Source organism: Rhamphochromis longiceps, linkage group LG6 (genome assembly GCF_057381845.1).
Source record: "Rhamphochromis longiceps isolate RC_006_pf linkage group LG6, R_longiceps_female_GT1.1, whole genome shotgun sequence".
Classification (NCBI taxonomy): domain Eukaryota; kingdom Metazoa; phylum Chordata; class Actinopteri; order Cichliformes; family Cichlidae; genus Rhamphochromis; species Rhamphochromis longiceps.
Window position 1 is genome coordinate 36,916,428 of NC_140562.1, and position 17,747 is coordinate 36,934,174.

General features: G+C 40.6%; 1 protein-coding gene and 1 long non-coding RNA gene across 2 annotated transcripts; both read right to left on the reverse strand.

Annotated features, from left to right (window-relative positions):
* Positions 1-2,529: 2,529 nt before the first annotated feature.
* On the reverse strand, positions 2,530-6,596 carry LOC146668584 (uncharacterized). Its single transcript, XR_014912167.1, has 3 exons — positions 6,305-6,596; positions 5,945-6,115; positions 2,530-3,551 (listed from the first exon to the last, which is right to left on the reverse strand). It is a non-coding gene; the product is annotated as an uncharacterized LOC146668584 (long non-coding RNA).
* A 1,015-nt stretch (positions 6,597-7,611) lies between these two features.
* LOC146668585 (myeloid-associated differentiation marker-like protein 2) lies at positions 7,612-13,584 on the reverse strand. The gene is made up of 3 exons (XM_085410523.1): positions 12,974-13,584; positions 12,464-12,878; positions 7,612-10,391 (listed from the first exon to the last, which is right to left on the reverse strand). The coding sequence occupies exons 2-3, from the start codon at positions 12,742-12,744 to the stop codon at positions 9,740-9,742; spliced, it is 933 nt and encodes a 310-aa protein (XP_085266649.1). The 5' UTR covers positions 12,745-12,878; positions 12,974-13,584; the 3' UTR covers positions 7,612-9,739.
* Between the last annotated feature and the right edge of the window lie 4,163 nt (positions 13,585-17,747).

Consider the following 17,747-nt stretch of genomic DNA (forward strand, 5'->3'; position numbering starts at 1 on the left):
TAAAACTTGTCAGCAGAGGAAGAAGAACAGAGTGCTGCGAAATCTGTGCACTCTGTGTTAATATTGGTCAACCTTCATAGAAGTGAGGAAATCACTGTGGATGACTCAAAATAAATTCTAAGATTATTGTATTTATGTTTGAACATCTCTGTAGGAGCAACTCAAAAACGTTTCCAGATTTTGTTTACAACACAATATGCAAGATAAAAAATAAATACATTTTAGAAACCCATCATCACTGTGATCCATGATACTAATTTTCACCTCAACATTATTTGAGTATGCCCATCATTTGGTTGACATTGTGTATTATAGACCCAGGATTGAGCAGCTGATGGTTCTACATATCAGTATATCATATGTTGAGGTCAGCAAGGATTACCTCCAAAAAGCCTTGAAGGGTGATTAACGTTTGAGTCCTCTCAAAAGTCCATCCATCCATCCATCCATCCATCCATCCATCCACACTCACAAAGGCCTAGAAACCATTTGGCCAATCATCCAGAAAATGAAAATTCAGATTTAGATCAGTTACTTTAGGTCAGAAAGATTTTCGATTGCCAAAGGGTCACAGAAGCCTTTCCAAGCTGTTCCAAGGTGAGAGGAGGGATACAACCTGAACTAGTTACCATTGTATTTGTATTTAGTAAGTAAGACAACCACACACTCTTCACATCCACACCTACCTGTTGGAGGATGCTGAAGTACCTGGAGACAATCTACACAGGCAGAACATGCGAACGCCATAAAGCCCTCAGGAGACCAGTACATTCAAACCCACCACCATGTCTCCCCTGATAAAACACTCTCCTTACCTAAACAATAAAATTTGAGCATATTTGAATGAAAAGAATTAATTTTTTGTGTGCAACTGCAAAATGTGCATTCTTCCTCAAGCTTGTTAAATATCCCTAAAACAACACAGACACTTTTTCCTTCTGCAGAAGGATTGAGAAGAAGATTGTCTCTGCATTTGTATGCATTTATATTCAGAAGAAAAGGGAAAATTGTTGGGAATTAGGGAAAAATATTCCCTTCTGATGATACAAAGTGTCAGTGTTCTTCCTCTTGTTGGTTGCAGAATAAGCTAATTACCCACAAATCTGTTCCATGAACCTAATCTGAAACTAGCTGAAATTTACAGAGATATATCCCCACGACGCTGCCTCTCAGTCTGACAGACAGACAAAGTCAATTTACCACTGCCTGCCTCTGCTCTATCTATCACTCAGACTCGGTATGTGTGCTGAGGCGTGACAACACTCATTCTGTCTTTCTTTTTTTTGACAAAACCCCGAGAGATTTATTAAAAATACCCGTAGAGCACAAATCTTTTTTTCTCTCTCTATCTTTTCAGCAACAGCAGAAAGCAGATCTAGGTGAAGCGTTCACAACAAATTGTTGCTTGCAGTGATTAGGGGCCCGAGGTGTGTATTCGTGCTTGTGTTCTTCACGATGTGAGAACGAGAGAGAGAAAAGTAGCTTTGGTGAGTGAGGGGAGATGTGCATATTTAATATCACAGACAGACAGAAATCTTTCCCAAGTGTTGCCATACATCACCCTCCTGCAGTCTGAGACAAGAATAAGCGGCAAAGACAGAATACAAAGGAAATGGCAGCAGGGAAGTTAAGGCATCCAGTGTAATGTCAGCTTTCATTTGAATGTCAAACCCAAAACTAATAAAGGATTTCCCACAGCACATCTCAAAATCTCAGGAACAAATCAGACTGTAAATCCCAGAAGAATCTGTGGGAGAGAAGCCTCAATAATATACTCCTTCTGTGTCTCTATCCTTGGTACCTGTATTTCGCTTACCAGGATGATATTACCGCTTGACTATAGCTCTCGTGTGGTGTGGATAAAGCCATGAGAGGTCTGAGGAGAGCAAACTAAAGGTCACCAGAAAATATTTGTCTTTTGTTCACCAGTTTTCATCAACGCTCAGTTCAAACGTTTACATCACACTTGCATTTTATAGAGGTAGAAATGCGGGGGTGCTTGTTTGGTATTGTCAGTCTGTACATCTGGAAAGGCACAATGCAAGCTGAAAGGTTTTAGAGAAACATATGCTGCCATCCTAGGGTATTTAAAAGTAGAATGGTATGCAGCTTTCAGGCCCCTCTTCTGTGAAACCAGCTTCCAATTTGGATTCAGAAAACAGACATGCTTTCTACTTTTGAGATCAGGCTTCAAACTTTACTCTTTGCTAAAGCATATAGTTAGGGTTGGATCAGGTGACCCTGATTCCTCACTTAGTTACACTGCAATAGGGCTAGGCTGCTGGGGGCTTCCCATGATGCATTGAGTTTTCCCCCTGATCACTATGTGCTTACATGCTACTCGGTAACCTATTTAATCATTAGTTATTATTATTCTCTGGCTCTTCTCCACAGCATCATCCTGTTTCCCTCCCCTCATCCCCAACCCGTTGCAGTAGATGGCCGCCCCTCCTTGAGCCTGCTGGAGGTTTATTCTGGTTAAAAGGGAGTTTTGCCTTCCCACTGTTGCCAAGTGCTTGCTCATAGTGATTTGTCTGATTGTTGGAGTTTTCTCTGTATTATGTGAGGGTCTTTACCTTACAATATAAAGCGCCTTGAGGCAAGCGTTGCAACATTCTCCTCCCAAAAATTCAGCGACTGTCCTCCTCAGTTTCCAGACTGTTATTTAAAGAAGAATCGATGCTACACAGTAGTAAAAATGGTCCTTCCCAATCCACATGTTGCTGCCATCAAATTCAAAATGAGATATTTTTCTTAAAATGGTGCATTTTCTCAGATTAAATATTCCGTTTTTTTTTTTTTTATTAGAAATATTATTTCTGTGTTCTATTGTGAATGAAATATGGGTCTATGAGATTTGCAAATCATTGCATTCTGTTTTATTTACATTCTATTCTGTCATTTCATTCAGGCAAACAAAACACAATTCAGTAAACACATCGGATTTTCACAATATAGGTTCAACACCACACACTGTGATGGCACGCAGTTCAGTAGCCTAGCAACATATGCAATCAATATTGAAGCTGATTACATAATGCTGGATGTGTCTGTTAAGTACCATGCCGTTGCTTTCATACTAAGCTCCCACACTGTTTTGCATGCAGTAGCAGACTGAGATCTACTGGGACCAAAAATCAAGACTTCAGCATTGTTCCACCCAACATTTGGCAAAACGAGAGCTGAGATCCGCAGGGGGAATCTGACACCAACAACATGTGCCATCAGAGATTAGTGACAACAGTGAGCCAGCCGTCGCTCCATGTGCCCCCAGCAGGAAGGTGAGGAGGGGACAGTTATGATGGACACCTGCCGCATCCCATCTCTGTCAGGCGACTTCATCCACTGCTATGTTTAAGACAGAGGCCCTTGGGATAGAGGGGAAAAATGAGTGCCAAACATGGAACAGCTGCTGAATGGAGGTCTGCGGAGGAGCGGGCAGAATGCAGGCCTCGACTGAGCTGCAGATTGCTCTGTGGTGACAGTGTCCATCATTTTCAGTCGTAGCTTTCTCTGAGCTCTGTCATATTCAACTGATGTTACATCTCACTCTGGAAATATAACCCCAGAGAAGAGTACACACGGATCAAGCAGTACCTCCAGAGAGCTAGCTAACAGAAATAATTGAGCAGAATATATAAGAGGATCTAAATGCTTTCAGAGCAACAGACACAACATAAAAATATTACTTTAACAATACAAAGTTATTTTTTGCTACAAAGCCCAGCAGTTTAGATAAACCCTCTTCAGATAATCTGGTATATCTTATTTACTTGTATTTACTTACTAATTTCCATAAATTGGCACAATGTTGAAAATAGCAAATCTCCAAGTCGCACAGTGACGTTTTCTGCTGTCTTAGACATGTAACACCCGTCCCACGTTCTATTGAGAGGGGCCCTGGGTTCCTGTTGTTACTTTCCTATTGTTACTTTCCTATTGATACTCCCTTTTTAATGCTTATGGTATTAAATATTAGGGGTGCAACGATATTCGTATCGATATTGAACCGTTCGATACAGTGCTTTCGGTTCGGTACGCATATGTATCGAACAATACAACATTTGTAATTTATTTTATCAACTTTCCTTCTGACGATGCTGTCTGTGTTGAGCGCTCAGTGAATCTGCGTTCGACTACTCCGCCTAGGCTGCACTGTCGAGCGCAGATCCACTGAGCGCTCAACACAGACAGCATCGTCAGAAGGAAGAGCGCAGGGCACCTCCCCCACCCTCATTCAGATGTGGTGTTTGGAATTATTTTGGTTTTCATGTGGCGTATGACCCTGAAGGTAAGCGAGTCATGGACTAAAGTAAAACAGTATGTTGGATGTGCCACACAATGCTCAATTACATGGGTGGGAACTAGTGTGTTAGCACAGTTAGCTCGTTAACGTGTTGGCCGTCTAGCCCCATGCACGGGGCGATCGGCGGTAGCTCGTTAACGGAGATTTGCCGTGTTGCGGCGTTAAGGTCATTTCAACGAGATTAACCTGAAAGCACTAGTGGGAACACAACGAATATGACTGCACATTTACGCCGACATCATCCTAGTGCAAAGACAAAAACAACAAGCATGCTACTAACTTTAGCCGAGTCATTTAGACAGCTGTTAGCACATGATTCTCCTTATGCTGCTGAGAATATAGCCCAGAAGAAGCGGATAGTATAGCTTTTATTTTGGAAAGAGACATTTCTCTGTAATAAACTCTCTTTTCCAAAGATGAGTGATTCCTCAATCAGATACAGGGCTTGCAATATCGCTAGCCCGACGTCCCGGAGCTAGCGATTTTTCCAGTCGGGCTATTGTAGGAAGAAAAATATATGTCAATGCTTTTGCATTCTTTCGGAAATGTAGCTGGGTAATTATGTCATTGGCATCGGTGAGCCACTGTCAATATGTGACATATTGAAATCGCGTTTGAATTTGCGCTTGTTTTTTTGCTTTCACTTTGCAATCGTGCGAACTGTGTATAGAGAGCGACAGCACTGATCTGTGAGTGATGATAATTTGTGCACCAATTCCTCTGACATCGTCTTATTAATCGTTAGCTTACTATGCAAACATGACAAGTGAAATCTCCCGCAGCAAGCTTAAACATGTGAGAGGTTGATCGCGCAGAGAATCGCTGAGCTTATGTGAGTGAGTGTGTAAAAGCATTTCAGTTCTGCTGAGCCAAATAAGACAGGTCAGGGTGAAGAAGTGACAGCCAAAGAAAAGCTTACCACAAAACGGAGAAGTTATGACAAATCAGACTATAAGGCAAAAAGAAAGTGCAACTTTATGGTTTCATGGACAAAAGAATTTCTGTGGCTGCAATATGACGAGCTAAATAACCAGGGCTGCACATAAGTGGTCCGCAGGTGCGCATTCGCTGTCAAAATAAAAAACACGTACAAGGGTTAGGGTTAAATTTAAAAACTGTACTTTTGAGTTAAAATATATATTTATAATTTTAATAAATGACAAATTAAAAAGGCATGAACATTTTTTTTGTATCGAAAAAATATCGAACCGTGACACCAAAGTATCGAACCGAACCGAACCGTGAATTTTGTGTATCGTTGCACCCCTATTAAATATGTAATAAAACTACACTACATGGAAATAAATCACACACAAGCAGGTCAATTATAAAGTTAACTCCACTTTAGTGAATGCTGAATTAACAACACAAAGAAAATAAGTAAAATCAATAAAGTTTGTTAAACAATGATAAGGTATCTACCTCAACAGAAACAAAATAATCAAATAATATTGTGGGCCCACACGCACTCTCACCAAACACACACACACACCTCAAGTGCTACAGTCTTTCTGCTAGCAAACCCCTCGTTGCAGGCCTGAGTCGTGGCTCGGGTGCGTTGGGACCTAAAACAATATGGTCGCTTCACTTGTTGCCAAGCAGTAAAAATAAAAAGCACGTGCAAACAACAGTACTCACACCTCCAGGCAGTTCAAGGGGATAGCGGGGAAACTGGGTCACGGCTACCAGCAGGCCGCGGCAGCAGCACTCACAGTCGTCCTTTCCACGTGCTCCCACGTGAACACATAACTTCAGCACACCAGCAGAAGGGACCTCTCTGACCACCAGCAAGACGTCCGTCTCCTCCTACTGAATCACACAACTCCGCTAAATGCCAGTTCACATGCGATAACATTCAATCTTAGCATTAGCTTAATAAATAAAAACAGCAGAACAAGAGCTTAGCGAATATGCTAGGCTACGCTAGCGGCTGTGTTAGCGCTAATCCGTTTTACACAATAACATTGGGTACAAGTGTCAGACAAAATCCACCTTTACCTCACAGTAGGGTACAACAGTTCTCGACTCCAGTTAACTATCCGTTAACCCGAAAATGCGTCTGTCGCCCTTCTATGAACTCTGCGTTCACTCGACACTGTTCAGCTCTCGTTTCTCTCGCTTCCTGCAGAGTGCACACGGCTCCCCACTTACTCCCACCCCTCTACCTGAGACTACTTCAGGGTTCACTGGAGCTGTAGTACATATCAATACCATATCAAAAATAATGACATAAACCTCAAAATACAAATAAAAAGGTTGTGCATTTAACTGACACACATCACATACTTTGCAGGCATTTGTATACATTCTTGAACACATTAAACATTTGCAATTAACTATCAATATTAATGAACAAATTGAAATAATGAGCTACTTATATAGCCAGGGCTACAGACAGATTTGGAGATGAGAGCAGCCAACTGGTGGCGGATTTGCTGCTGAGCAGCAAGAACAGTTTTTGCGAGACGTATGCTGTGCCACAGCAGCTTCCCGAGGACTTATTATAATACATCCATAGCACTCACAGATGTGACAGGGCACTACATTGATCCTGGATTAGAGAGATGAGATTCACTGAGGTGACCAAAGCAAAGAGGAGGAGGAGGTAACTGGTATGATGTGTGAGAAATAAATCCAGGGAGGGAGTGTGAAAATGTGGAGGAGAGAGAAATCTTAATGGAGGAGAACAAAGAGAGGCTGAGCGGATCAGATCTCTTCTTGTGTTTTATCCCTGTGAATGCTAGCACCACAGACAGAGAAAGACCCGTCTTTGCGCCTTTTTACCCCCTGAAGGTGCACAGATATGGCGGCGTAAAAAATCAGACCGTCTAGCAATTTAATGATCTACAACCAAAGCCTGAAGAGTGTTTCTGGAGATCTGATGGGTCATACGATCAAAATGACTGATGTCATCCTGAATTTGCACATTAGAAAGACGTTAAAGAAAGGAAAGGAAAAGGAAAGAGGCTCATACAGGAGATGGCACATTGTGAACATAGACAAGCAGTCCTGTGTTGGAGATAATTTAAGCCTCACACTGACAAACTTCCACCCATCATTACACAGGTTGTGTTTCACCACCTCAGTCGTGTGGCAGCGGCAGCATGATGCAGGTCATTTGGCTTCATGTCTGCAGACTCCAGAGGTGAATGTAAAATCTGAACAAAACTCACTGAAGTTTAGCTCAAAGGTTTGACATTTTTTTCTGTTCAGAGAAATGGAATGTACGTAGAGACTATTACATGTGTGGTGAAACACATGTAAACATATTTTATATAATATAGTGCGCTGAATTCATTATTTATTTTGACACTTGGTGGCAGCACAAGCCTTAAACACAGCACCGGGATGTTATCAAAGATGGTGTGCAGGGCAACATTAGAGCTCATTTTAAATCAAGTTTCCATACAAAAACAAAAGCAAGGACAATAATCGGTGTTATCATTATTGTTTTGATCTCTACAAATATCAGAGATCACCAATCAAAGATTCACTAATTAGTTCACTCATGGGAAGATACGTTATTACAGAAACTTTAAATCAACAAATCTGAGTTTATTTGAATGTAAAATCACATAGTGTCTCAATACGGTTTACAAGGATTATCACACAGGTCATTTTTAATAAGGATAGTACAACCCTTTTAACTATCAGTTAAACAGGATCTATTATGTTCATTTCCATCTCCATAATATTAACTAGAGTAACTTTGCATTATTCACAGCTTACCATATACTGGGGGCTTAGCTACCCCTTACAAACAGTTCATTTGAAGCCAGAGCTCTGTGCCCAAGATGGCCATAATATTCATATACACTCTCTATGACATCATTCAGACCCAAGAGTAGAAAAAAGATGTCTGAAACTTGGCTTTTTACATACTTTGACCTCATTATTTGAATCCTGGCTATGTTTAACATGAGCATCCACCATCATAACAATATATGTAACATAACAATGTGTACATATGTGACAGAACACAAGAAAAAGCAAAATAAGCACACATATTGAGTTACATGTGATTAATCAGTGAGACTGTATAAACACTTCTTGGCCACCCTGACCATGCTCATAGTGTCCCTTGTTGCGTAGAGATTCCCAGTTTAAGATAAACGGAGGCAGCTACATAGGATAATACGCCCAGCAGCATGTTTCACTGTGGGGACGGTCTTCTCCAAGTCTTTCTCCAAACATAAGCTGTGTCTGTCTGTGGCCCTAGTTTTGTGTCAGCTGACCAAAGGATGCACCTCCAGTGTTTCTCCAGGTTGTCATTAGCGTACTTCAGTCTGGCTTGAAGGTGTTTCTTTTGCAGAAGTGGAGCTCTTCTGCAATCTCACAGTCCAGGGGTGCTGAGTCCTAGTGACTGCAATAGCATCCAGAATTGGCTAAGTCATTCGATAGTGTCTTGGCAGTGTTTCTGGGATCTTTAAACATCACATCACATTTTCTTTCCAGAGTATTGCTTGTTCTGTTCTCTGTGGCTCTCTTTGACCTTCTTCACGATACCTCTCTCTCCAGTTCTTGAAATGCTGTAATAACTTTGTATAGTCATGCCATGCTTTGCATCGGCGATTCTTTTTCTCAAGTCTAAACTGATTTCTTTTGGCTTTTGGCATGATGCTTTCTCAAGCAACAGCTCAAACACTGCTGAGGCTTTAATACTCTGTGTAAATTGATTTTGGTAATTCTTTGTTATTTTCTGAAATAATTTCGTTATTGGGTGCAAACAGAAATAATCTACGCTTTCTTAAGAAAACTAGTTTGTTTAGAAAAGCTATGCGGAAAATCCCCTGCTCTGTTAAAAAAGGCGCTTGGGAAAATTTTGACAAAAACTTTAAATCTTACAGGGCGGCTGATAATTTTCTCCTCATCTGCATAGACTGAGGAAAGCATTTCATAGAGAGGCTTTAAAGACACCAGCCTCTTATAAATGCTGTGTCATGGCTTTACTATGAGTGCAGACGGCTCGTGTTTATTTTTGGCAGCCTGAGTCCGTAGATTGTTGGTGTGGGGTTCGCAGATGACAGGGATGCCATGGATGCCAAAACCAGGTTTGCTATTTATATTCAAGACTTTTATGTATTATTTGACCAAAAATACAAGTAGAAAGGAAGTGTGTGTTGTGTCACAGGTCAAGAATAGTGGGAGTGTCTTGTATTTTGAGGATTCGGCAGGACATACACTGGGTCCAGACTGTCTGGGTAAGGCTGGCTCCTAAGAAAGAAGGGGTCAGTTTTGCCATGGTAGGGTGTGGCAGTGAAATTCCACAAGAGTGCTTTCAGTTCAAATTCATGATGTCTCAGCAGCAGAGTAAGTGCAGCACCTGGGTTGGGAAACTTGTGCATTACAAATTTACCTTTTCTATAGTTTTAAATATTAAAAATCATAAACTGAGGCAAATAAATAACTTAAACCAATGCCAAATAAGGATTGCTAGGCCCGCGAGTTACTGGGCCTATGTGAGGAGACGAATCTTATCCTCTGGGAATAGATCAGGTCAGCCAAATACAGTCCAAAGTTGACGAAGGAAAACACGGCCACCACAACCTTGCTGTCCCACGGACACTTCCCCTGTGGACAGGACGACGGTCTCCATGGGGAGCCGTATTTTGTGTCAAAGCAGAACACTGGCCACACCACTGATGCACTCAGGTAGAGCAGTACTTCGAGGAGGGTGCACACTACCACAAAGCGGTCAAAGGGCATGCAGCACACAGCCTTGGTCCGCTTGCATACAGTCATTATGATCACCAGTGCTGTGAGAGCAAAACAGAAAGCATAGACAACAACACAGTAGATTGTGCCTGCATACTGGGAATACTGACTCCGGTTGGCCAGTGCACCAAAGATGATGCAGGCTACAAAGCCCTGAACAACTTTGAGAAGGCCGGACACTGTGGCCATATAACCCGTCACAATCTGGCCTGGTCTTGCTCTGCACAAGGCCACTTCCGCCCCGTAGGCCAGAGTCCCCAGGATGGAGCAGACGGTGACGGCAATGCGGAAATTTCTGACATCACAGCCAGCGTAAGGGCACTCGGATTGCACAAAGAACAGAGGGTAAACAACAGAGGCCGTCACATACCTGCAGAAGAAGGAAAGAAAAGCTATATGAGTTTATTAAATCTGAGAAAACCAGAGTTACATTTACAACTATGTCTGTAACGTCTCATAAGATACACTATATAAAATATACACTGTGCAGTCTTTAATAGGTCAGCAGGAACCTTTGTTTTATTTTCTAAGTTATGGCATTAAATTATGAGTGAGGCTGACCCTTAACCTTCCCATTATAACTGCTTTGGTATAACTGGAAACAAGTTTCTGACTGCAACAAATTTGCAAAATGCTGTTTTCGAAAGTCTCTTGGAGCTATTTCTAAACAATTGCAGATTCTAAGATCATCACTTCAAACAACTGTACCCATGTACAAGTTATTTATTTGTATCATCACTTTGCAAAGGTCTGGCCAAGGTACAGCTTGCTAAGGGACATTTAACCAAATATTAGTAAAGATATATGCAGATTTTTCAGCCTGTATGTATAATTTTGATCCTGTATGGATCCTGTAGAGGATCAAAAGTCCCGTAAAAAAACCTCACACAGTGACAGTAGTGTGATTATGTGCCCAGTATTGCAATGAAAGGTTAATGTTCTACCTCTGTTAAAGCTGTGACTCTTTCAGCCACATAGGTAAGAGTTGATTAGAGGTGTGTTTACACAGGAAGTCAGTCCTAAAATCAGTCTGGCTTTAAAGATGGCTGTAATCAAGAACAGTTCAAATATCCCTAAAGTCTCACAATTTAACAACACCTGATCCAAGTGTGTTTAGCAGTAAAGACCAGGTTATAAGATCTCAAACTGCAATATTTTTTATCTAGTCAAAACTATGTAGGTTTCTTTGTTTGTGCTTTTTTAAACACAATACACAATAGGTGGTAGAGTCAGATCCCTGACTCCTTATCAGTGCGTGTGTGTGTGAGTGTGTTAGAAAGCGATTAGACGTTAGATAAAAACATGGTATAAATGAGTGTTTGGGTGTCAGTGGGTGAATGACACTTGTAGGAAATAATAATAATAATAATGGATTGGATTTATATAGCGCTTTTCAAGGCACCCAAAGCGCTTTACAATGCCACTATTCATTCACTCTCACATTCACACACTGGTGGAGGCAAGCTACGGTTGTAGCCACAGCTGCCCTGGGGCAGACTGACAGAAGCGAGGCTGCCATATCGCGCCATCGGCCCCTCTGGCCAACACCAGTAGGCAAGTAGGGTAAAGTGTCTTGCCCAAGGACACAACGACCAGGACAGAGAGCCCCGGGATCGAACCGGCGACCTTCCGGTTACAGATACGCTTCCCAACCCCCTGAGCCATGGTCGCCCTGACTGCTCAGCTGAGTAGAAACATTGTATATAAGTCCTGTTCATTTTCCATAAACTTGATGTGGTGAATATTTGCTGCGTTTATTCATTTAGCACATCCAGTATAGCAACAGAAGCATTTATCTGGAGGGACACTTGATGAATTGAGTCCAGTATTTAACTCACATTTCAGATCTGCCTGCTAAGTAATGTAGTTTTTAGAAAAAAGGCATCTTTTCACCTATGTACACAAATATTTAGCAGCTCAGTGCCAACCTTGCCTGTGCAAAAAGTGAGTGCAGAGCATATAGAAGATTTATCAAAATCGTCTTTTAACCGCCTGATGCTGGAAAACACTGACGGTGATAAGCAACAGTTGCTAACTGTAAAAAAAAGTGCAATGGAAAGTGCAAAAATATTTCTTAAAGCTGGAGAAAACTGTAGTCGAATGATAATCATCTGCTGTTCATCACTGAGCAGCAGTTTTACATTATTAATTGTCATTTTTTTTCCACCGTTGATTAAATAGCAGATTTAATTAATTAATTCTTGCGAGAATTTGCCAGTGGGAGACGTTAGATCATGGTGTGCATATATTTTTATTGTTTCTTCATTTAAAAGGACTCAGAAGATAATGTTTGTTTCTTTTTATGCAATAATTCATCCGTTAGATGTATTTGGGTATTTTTGTTGGGTGGATATTAATTTGCTGCATGTGAAAAAACTGGTATGACGAGTGAAAGGTGGTCAAAATGTAACTTCCAGTTCAAAGGTTGACTCTGTGACTTACATGAGCGTTGCAAAGGCAGCACACGTGACTGTGAGGTTGTCCCAGGATACGGGCAGGTAGCTGTAGAGACGAGTTGCATCCAGGAAGAACACCAGCACTGACATGGCGAAGCAAAAACACCATGCCGCCATGCAGAACACGCCGTGTGAGCCACTGTAGCCAGCAGTGTGGGTCACCATCGCGATCACAGCACAGCCCAAAGCTAACTGACATAGCCGGGCTGCACCCAGAGGTGAGCAGAGAGCCTTATGGTTGAGATAGGGACCGCTGTGGGAATCCATGACAGTCCAGGAAGTGTACAGTGAAATATTCAAGACAGAACTTCTTTAGGGCCTCAGAATTGGCAGAATTTATGATGATGAGGAGTCTTTTATGATCTCAGGTTATCTGACTGAATCCCTCCGCTTCATGACATCTGTGGGGAAAAGAAGCAAACAAGAAAGAGTCACTCTCACAGATCTGAAACACTAGTATAGCTTCACTTTAAAAATAAGCTTATTCTGCGTTTACCTCTCTTGTCTCATGAAGCAGCCTTTGTCTCTCCATTAGTGCTCTCATCATTCACTTTAAGTCTCCGCTTTGCATCCCTTCAGACAAAATTAAACCACTGACATGTGCGTGGAAATCACCACTGCCTCCAAACTTAGAACGCCACTAATGATGAATGGATGCCTCTGCTTTCAGCTCAAACATCCGGTAAATGTGTGTTAAGGCATCAGACGCTCAGGTATTTTGAATTATTCACTCTCATCTCTCTCTCTCAGTCGACTTGATGAGGACAGTCGTACTTATGTGTTGATGAATCAGAGCATGTCACCAAGTGACGTGGGGGGAGACACTTTTTTGAGGTCTTCTGTCAGAGCTCAAGCAGCCAGCCAGGCAGGCAGGCACACACTCACCTTTCTTCTGAGAGTTTATCCTGATTATTCCAAAATATACAGACTCAAAACCAGGAATGAAGTCGTGAGGACTGTTTGAAAATCTCCTGTAGAGCCTGATGAGCCTCTTCCTACTGGACCACATCAGAACCAGGTCCGCGCAAAATTCTCAGCTGATTCAGAGCCTCCTCTTGACTCTCGGATCATTTATGCAGACTCTGGCATGTTCGGTCTCATCCTCGTACTTTCCCTCTGTCGCACCCTCGCGCTTACTTTCTCCTCCCATGTGCTCCGGGGACGGGGTGCCATTGGTCTGTCAGACCAGAATGGAAGTTATTTGGGGTTGGGCCATCACCAAATGAGTGTTGGAGGGTTGTGTACATGTGGTTGGGCGTGGAGCTGAAGCATGCAGACACATTGCAGACCCTGTGGAATGAGGTGAAATAAATGACCCAAGTGAAGCTGAAACCCAGAGACTGAATAACAAAACAGGTTAAATATCTGACTCACTAGTTAAATCAATCAATTTAATACAGAACCATTAAATGTCTTGGTGAGCAGAAGCAGCATGACCACACTCTCAGACAATAAAGTGCTTAACATTTTAGTTTTATGGTATATGGGACTTTTTGAATCTAGCTATACTGCACATTATATTTCTAATATCTGCATTTATTACCAACTGATAATAACCAAGAGCGAGCAAATGTTCTCGAGGAGAATTGAACTCAAAAGTAACTTTCTGTAATAATCATCATCATTATGCAGATATAAAAGACAGATATAGAATGAAACTGGTCACAGTGGATTAAGTGCTAAACGTGTACCTTTTGGGATCTCAGAAACAGAAACATACAAAGTTACTTTAAGCTCAAATAATCAGCCCTAGATGGTTGATTTGCATAGCTTGTATCTTAAGCCTTCCCTTTTTTGTGCACCTATTGTTTTCCCTCATTTTTTAACCCAGTGTTTTGTTATTTCATTTCGTATGTGCCAGAATCAGTATGGGGGATGGATGAGGACCCAAACACAGGATGGAGGAGGCATATCTAAAATGTGTCCAAATGGGAAAAAAAAAAAAAACACAGACGCAAAATATTCACAATCAAAAAGGGAAACAGCAACACACCAATGGAGGAAATACATACACACAAAGAGATGACTACACAGCAGGAGACAGATGGCCAACAAAGCACAGCTGAACTTAATTAAGGCAAGTAAAGACAATCAGGGAAGCGAGGAAGGCACAGACAGGAAGCAGAACTAACATATAACACACAGGTGTCAAACTCCAGGCCTCGAGGGCCAGTGTCCTGCAGGTTTTAGATGTGTCCTTGATCCAACACAGCTGATTTAAATGGCTAAATTACCTCCTCAACATGTCTTGAAGTTCTCCAGAAGTCTGGTAATGAACTAATCATGTGATTCTGGTGAGTTGACCCAGGGTGATATCTAAAACCTGCAGGACACCGGCCCTCAAGGCCTGGAGTTCGACACCCCTGATATGACACATTAAAAAAAAAAAATCTTAAAAAACCCAAAAGACACCTGTAAACCCTGATACAAAAGAAGCTGAGGGATCTAAACACACGACCAACAACTTTAAAACATTAAATGGAGCTTAATAAAATCCCAGAATTCAAAACGAACACGAGAACAATACATGATCTAAACCAGTACAAAAGGTTCAGAACTCAAAGTTTACAAAAAAGTATTACAGCTCAAAAAAAGAACAAAATAAACTAAGAATAATTTAAGACCTCAACTGGAACAAACCCAGGCAGAGAATAAAACTCGGGAATAAAAATTCAAAACCAAAGACCATGACATGGAGGATATACACAGTCCCCACATCCCTGATCCCCACTCTGGAAGAAACACAGTGACCTGGTACTCACATGCAAACAGGAGTCTCAAGGACTGAAACACAAAGGGTTCAGTTTTAAGTTTAGCAATAGTACAAAATAAAACATATATATATATATATATATATATATCTCCTAAAATATTAAAAATTCATTATTTCTTCTTTTTTTATTACTATATGGACTTGATTGAATAAAACATGACAGTCAATCATTCTGAATATTGGTGTTGGAAATATCGCTATATAAATATGAATAAATATGTAATACATTCTCAGTCTTGCTATTACAGCTGACATAAAAGCCGGATGTTATCTAGTTACCCAGCAGACCTGGGCTCATTTCAGAGGGAGATTAATTCATTAATTAACTATGTTGAGCTTAAATGTTGAGCTTAAAGTCAGAGTTTTCAGTGTCATGAAGGTTGGTCTCCTTTTACCTGGCTGAGCTAAAATTGTAACTTGTGTTACCATAATGATCTTGTTGGCAGCTTATTATGTTCAGTTTCATTTAAAATAATGTGGAAGAGCATTTTTTTTAAATACCTAATCTTGTATTTACAGTACGTTTTATGGGGACAATTCTCTGCTGAAGCAAGCGGTTTATTAAATCCAAGTGTTGACATGTGTCCTACACTGCAGAAAGAAGATGGGCAGCAGCAGCAACTGTGCTGATGATGAAGCAGAAAGCCTAAGTTAATACAGAAAGTAAAAAAAAAACACAATACTGAGATACCGATTATTGTCTCTGGCTGAGTTTTTAGGTTTTGTCGAGTCAAAGAAAGTCTGGCTTTGCTGAACTTTCTCTGTAGTACCCCTCAGGTCTCCTCTGACATGCATGGTGAAAAGAACACCCAAGTGCTGCACTGGCAGAAGTAACTTTTTGTCCTTATTATTAAAGCTGCAGACATCATGAAATCCTGTTTTCATTTTTGTTTTTTCAGTGTTCGCATTTAACCAAATAAATCTTGACTATAAAAAATAACTGAAGAGTTTAGGCACCACTAGTCATTGCCAGGATGAGGTATAGATGGATGGAGATGCTGTAACATCACCCACTGGTTGTTGAAGTCTCATTAAGAGATTTCAGCTAATTGTTTTCACCTTATTCATCTTGATATTTAGAGAGTTGGTTTCATGAACAAGAAGCGGATCTGGCTGAGAAACTGAGAGATGCTTTAGACTCATTGGCAAACGAGATGTGATTGACAGGTTGTTTGCCAGCAAGCACACCTTATGTACAGTGTATAGGATTAGGTAGAAGAAATTATAGTTATAGACTAAAACAGATGGATGATAAACACTGTAAGATAGATAGAATAGTTTATTTCGAAGAAGTAAATGTAACTAATTACCAGTTATGTTTGACATTGCTTCATATGGAGTTATATCTATGTGCAAAATACCTTAATGAATGTTTTAACTTACTCTTGCCTTAATCTATAAAAATAAGGAGAAGACTTCAATAGAAAACAATGAGACAGCTCAATCACTGAGAGGATGAAGTCTATATTCATGCAATTTATTGCTTCTAAACAAATGTGTGTATTTTTGTACTTTTCTTAACTTCATCTGTACAGGTGTTCTTATCACTCTTTTTTGCAGAACGTATATTGGATGGGTGTGTGTTTTACAGGTGTTTCCCTACACTTCCACACACAATATAGCATGTACGGGAGTATAATAGAACAATACATATAATGTGTATATAATGATTTTTGATTTATGAGATCCTTAACCTTGTAGAGAATTGCAAGAGACGTTGATATTTTGCCTTTAACCCTCCTGCCATCCTTTAAAAAACTCACATCCATCACCCTAGGGACCATTCTCAGCCTAAAAAGACCATATATCCATATTTTATTCCACTTTAAATTAGCCAACCTTGTAAAACTACTTCTCCCTGAAATATTCATGTAAAGTTTTAATTATATTTTCGTTGTTTTAACCCTTCAAATCCCAGTGTTATTACATGAGCGCCCTGTGTTATAAGCCCCAAAAACCAAAAAACGAAACTAAATATTTCCACAAAAAACCAGTTGAAGTAATATGTGATTGTCATTATAAGTAGGCCTTTAGATGGACCAAAGATTGGCACCAACATACATTTTGACCTGCCATTATTTTTTTTGCATTTTTTTTGCAATTTAAAAATTTAAACTTCAAGGCCCTGAGTCTTCATTGACATCCAAGAAAAGAAGAAAAAATAAAATCATATGATGATAATTTGGGGTTGAAAAATAGCGTTTATAATGGAAGTCAATGGGCAGAAAATGGTCCCCAGGGTGATGGGTGTGGGGATTTCTGCTGCTCAGCCATTTTAGGCTGATTTAAGGAATTCACACTGGAATATTAACATTGACAGGTAAAAACTATCCTGTGGCAAGTTTGGTTATATTCCACTGAACACAGTGGAAATGGCAGCCATTTAACACATAGCAGTGGCACAAAAAGGTCCCAAGAAGGCAGGAAGGTTAATATAAGTGAATCTAGGATAGTTTGTGATGTATTATCACACCACGGATTCCCCCCCCCACCCCCC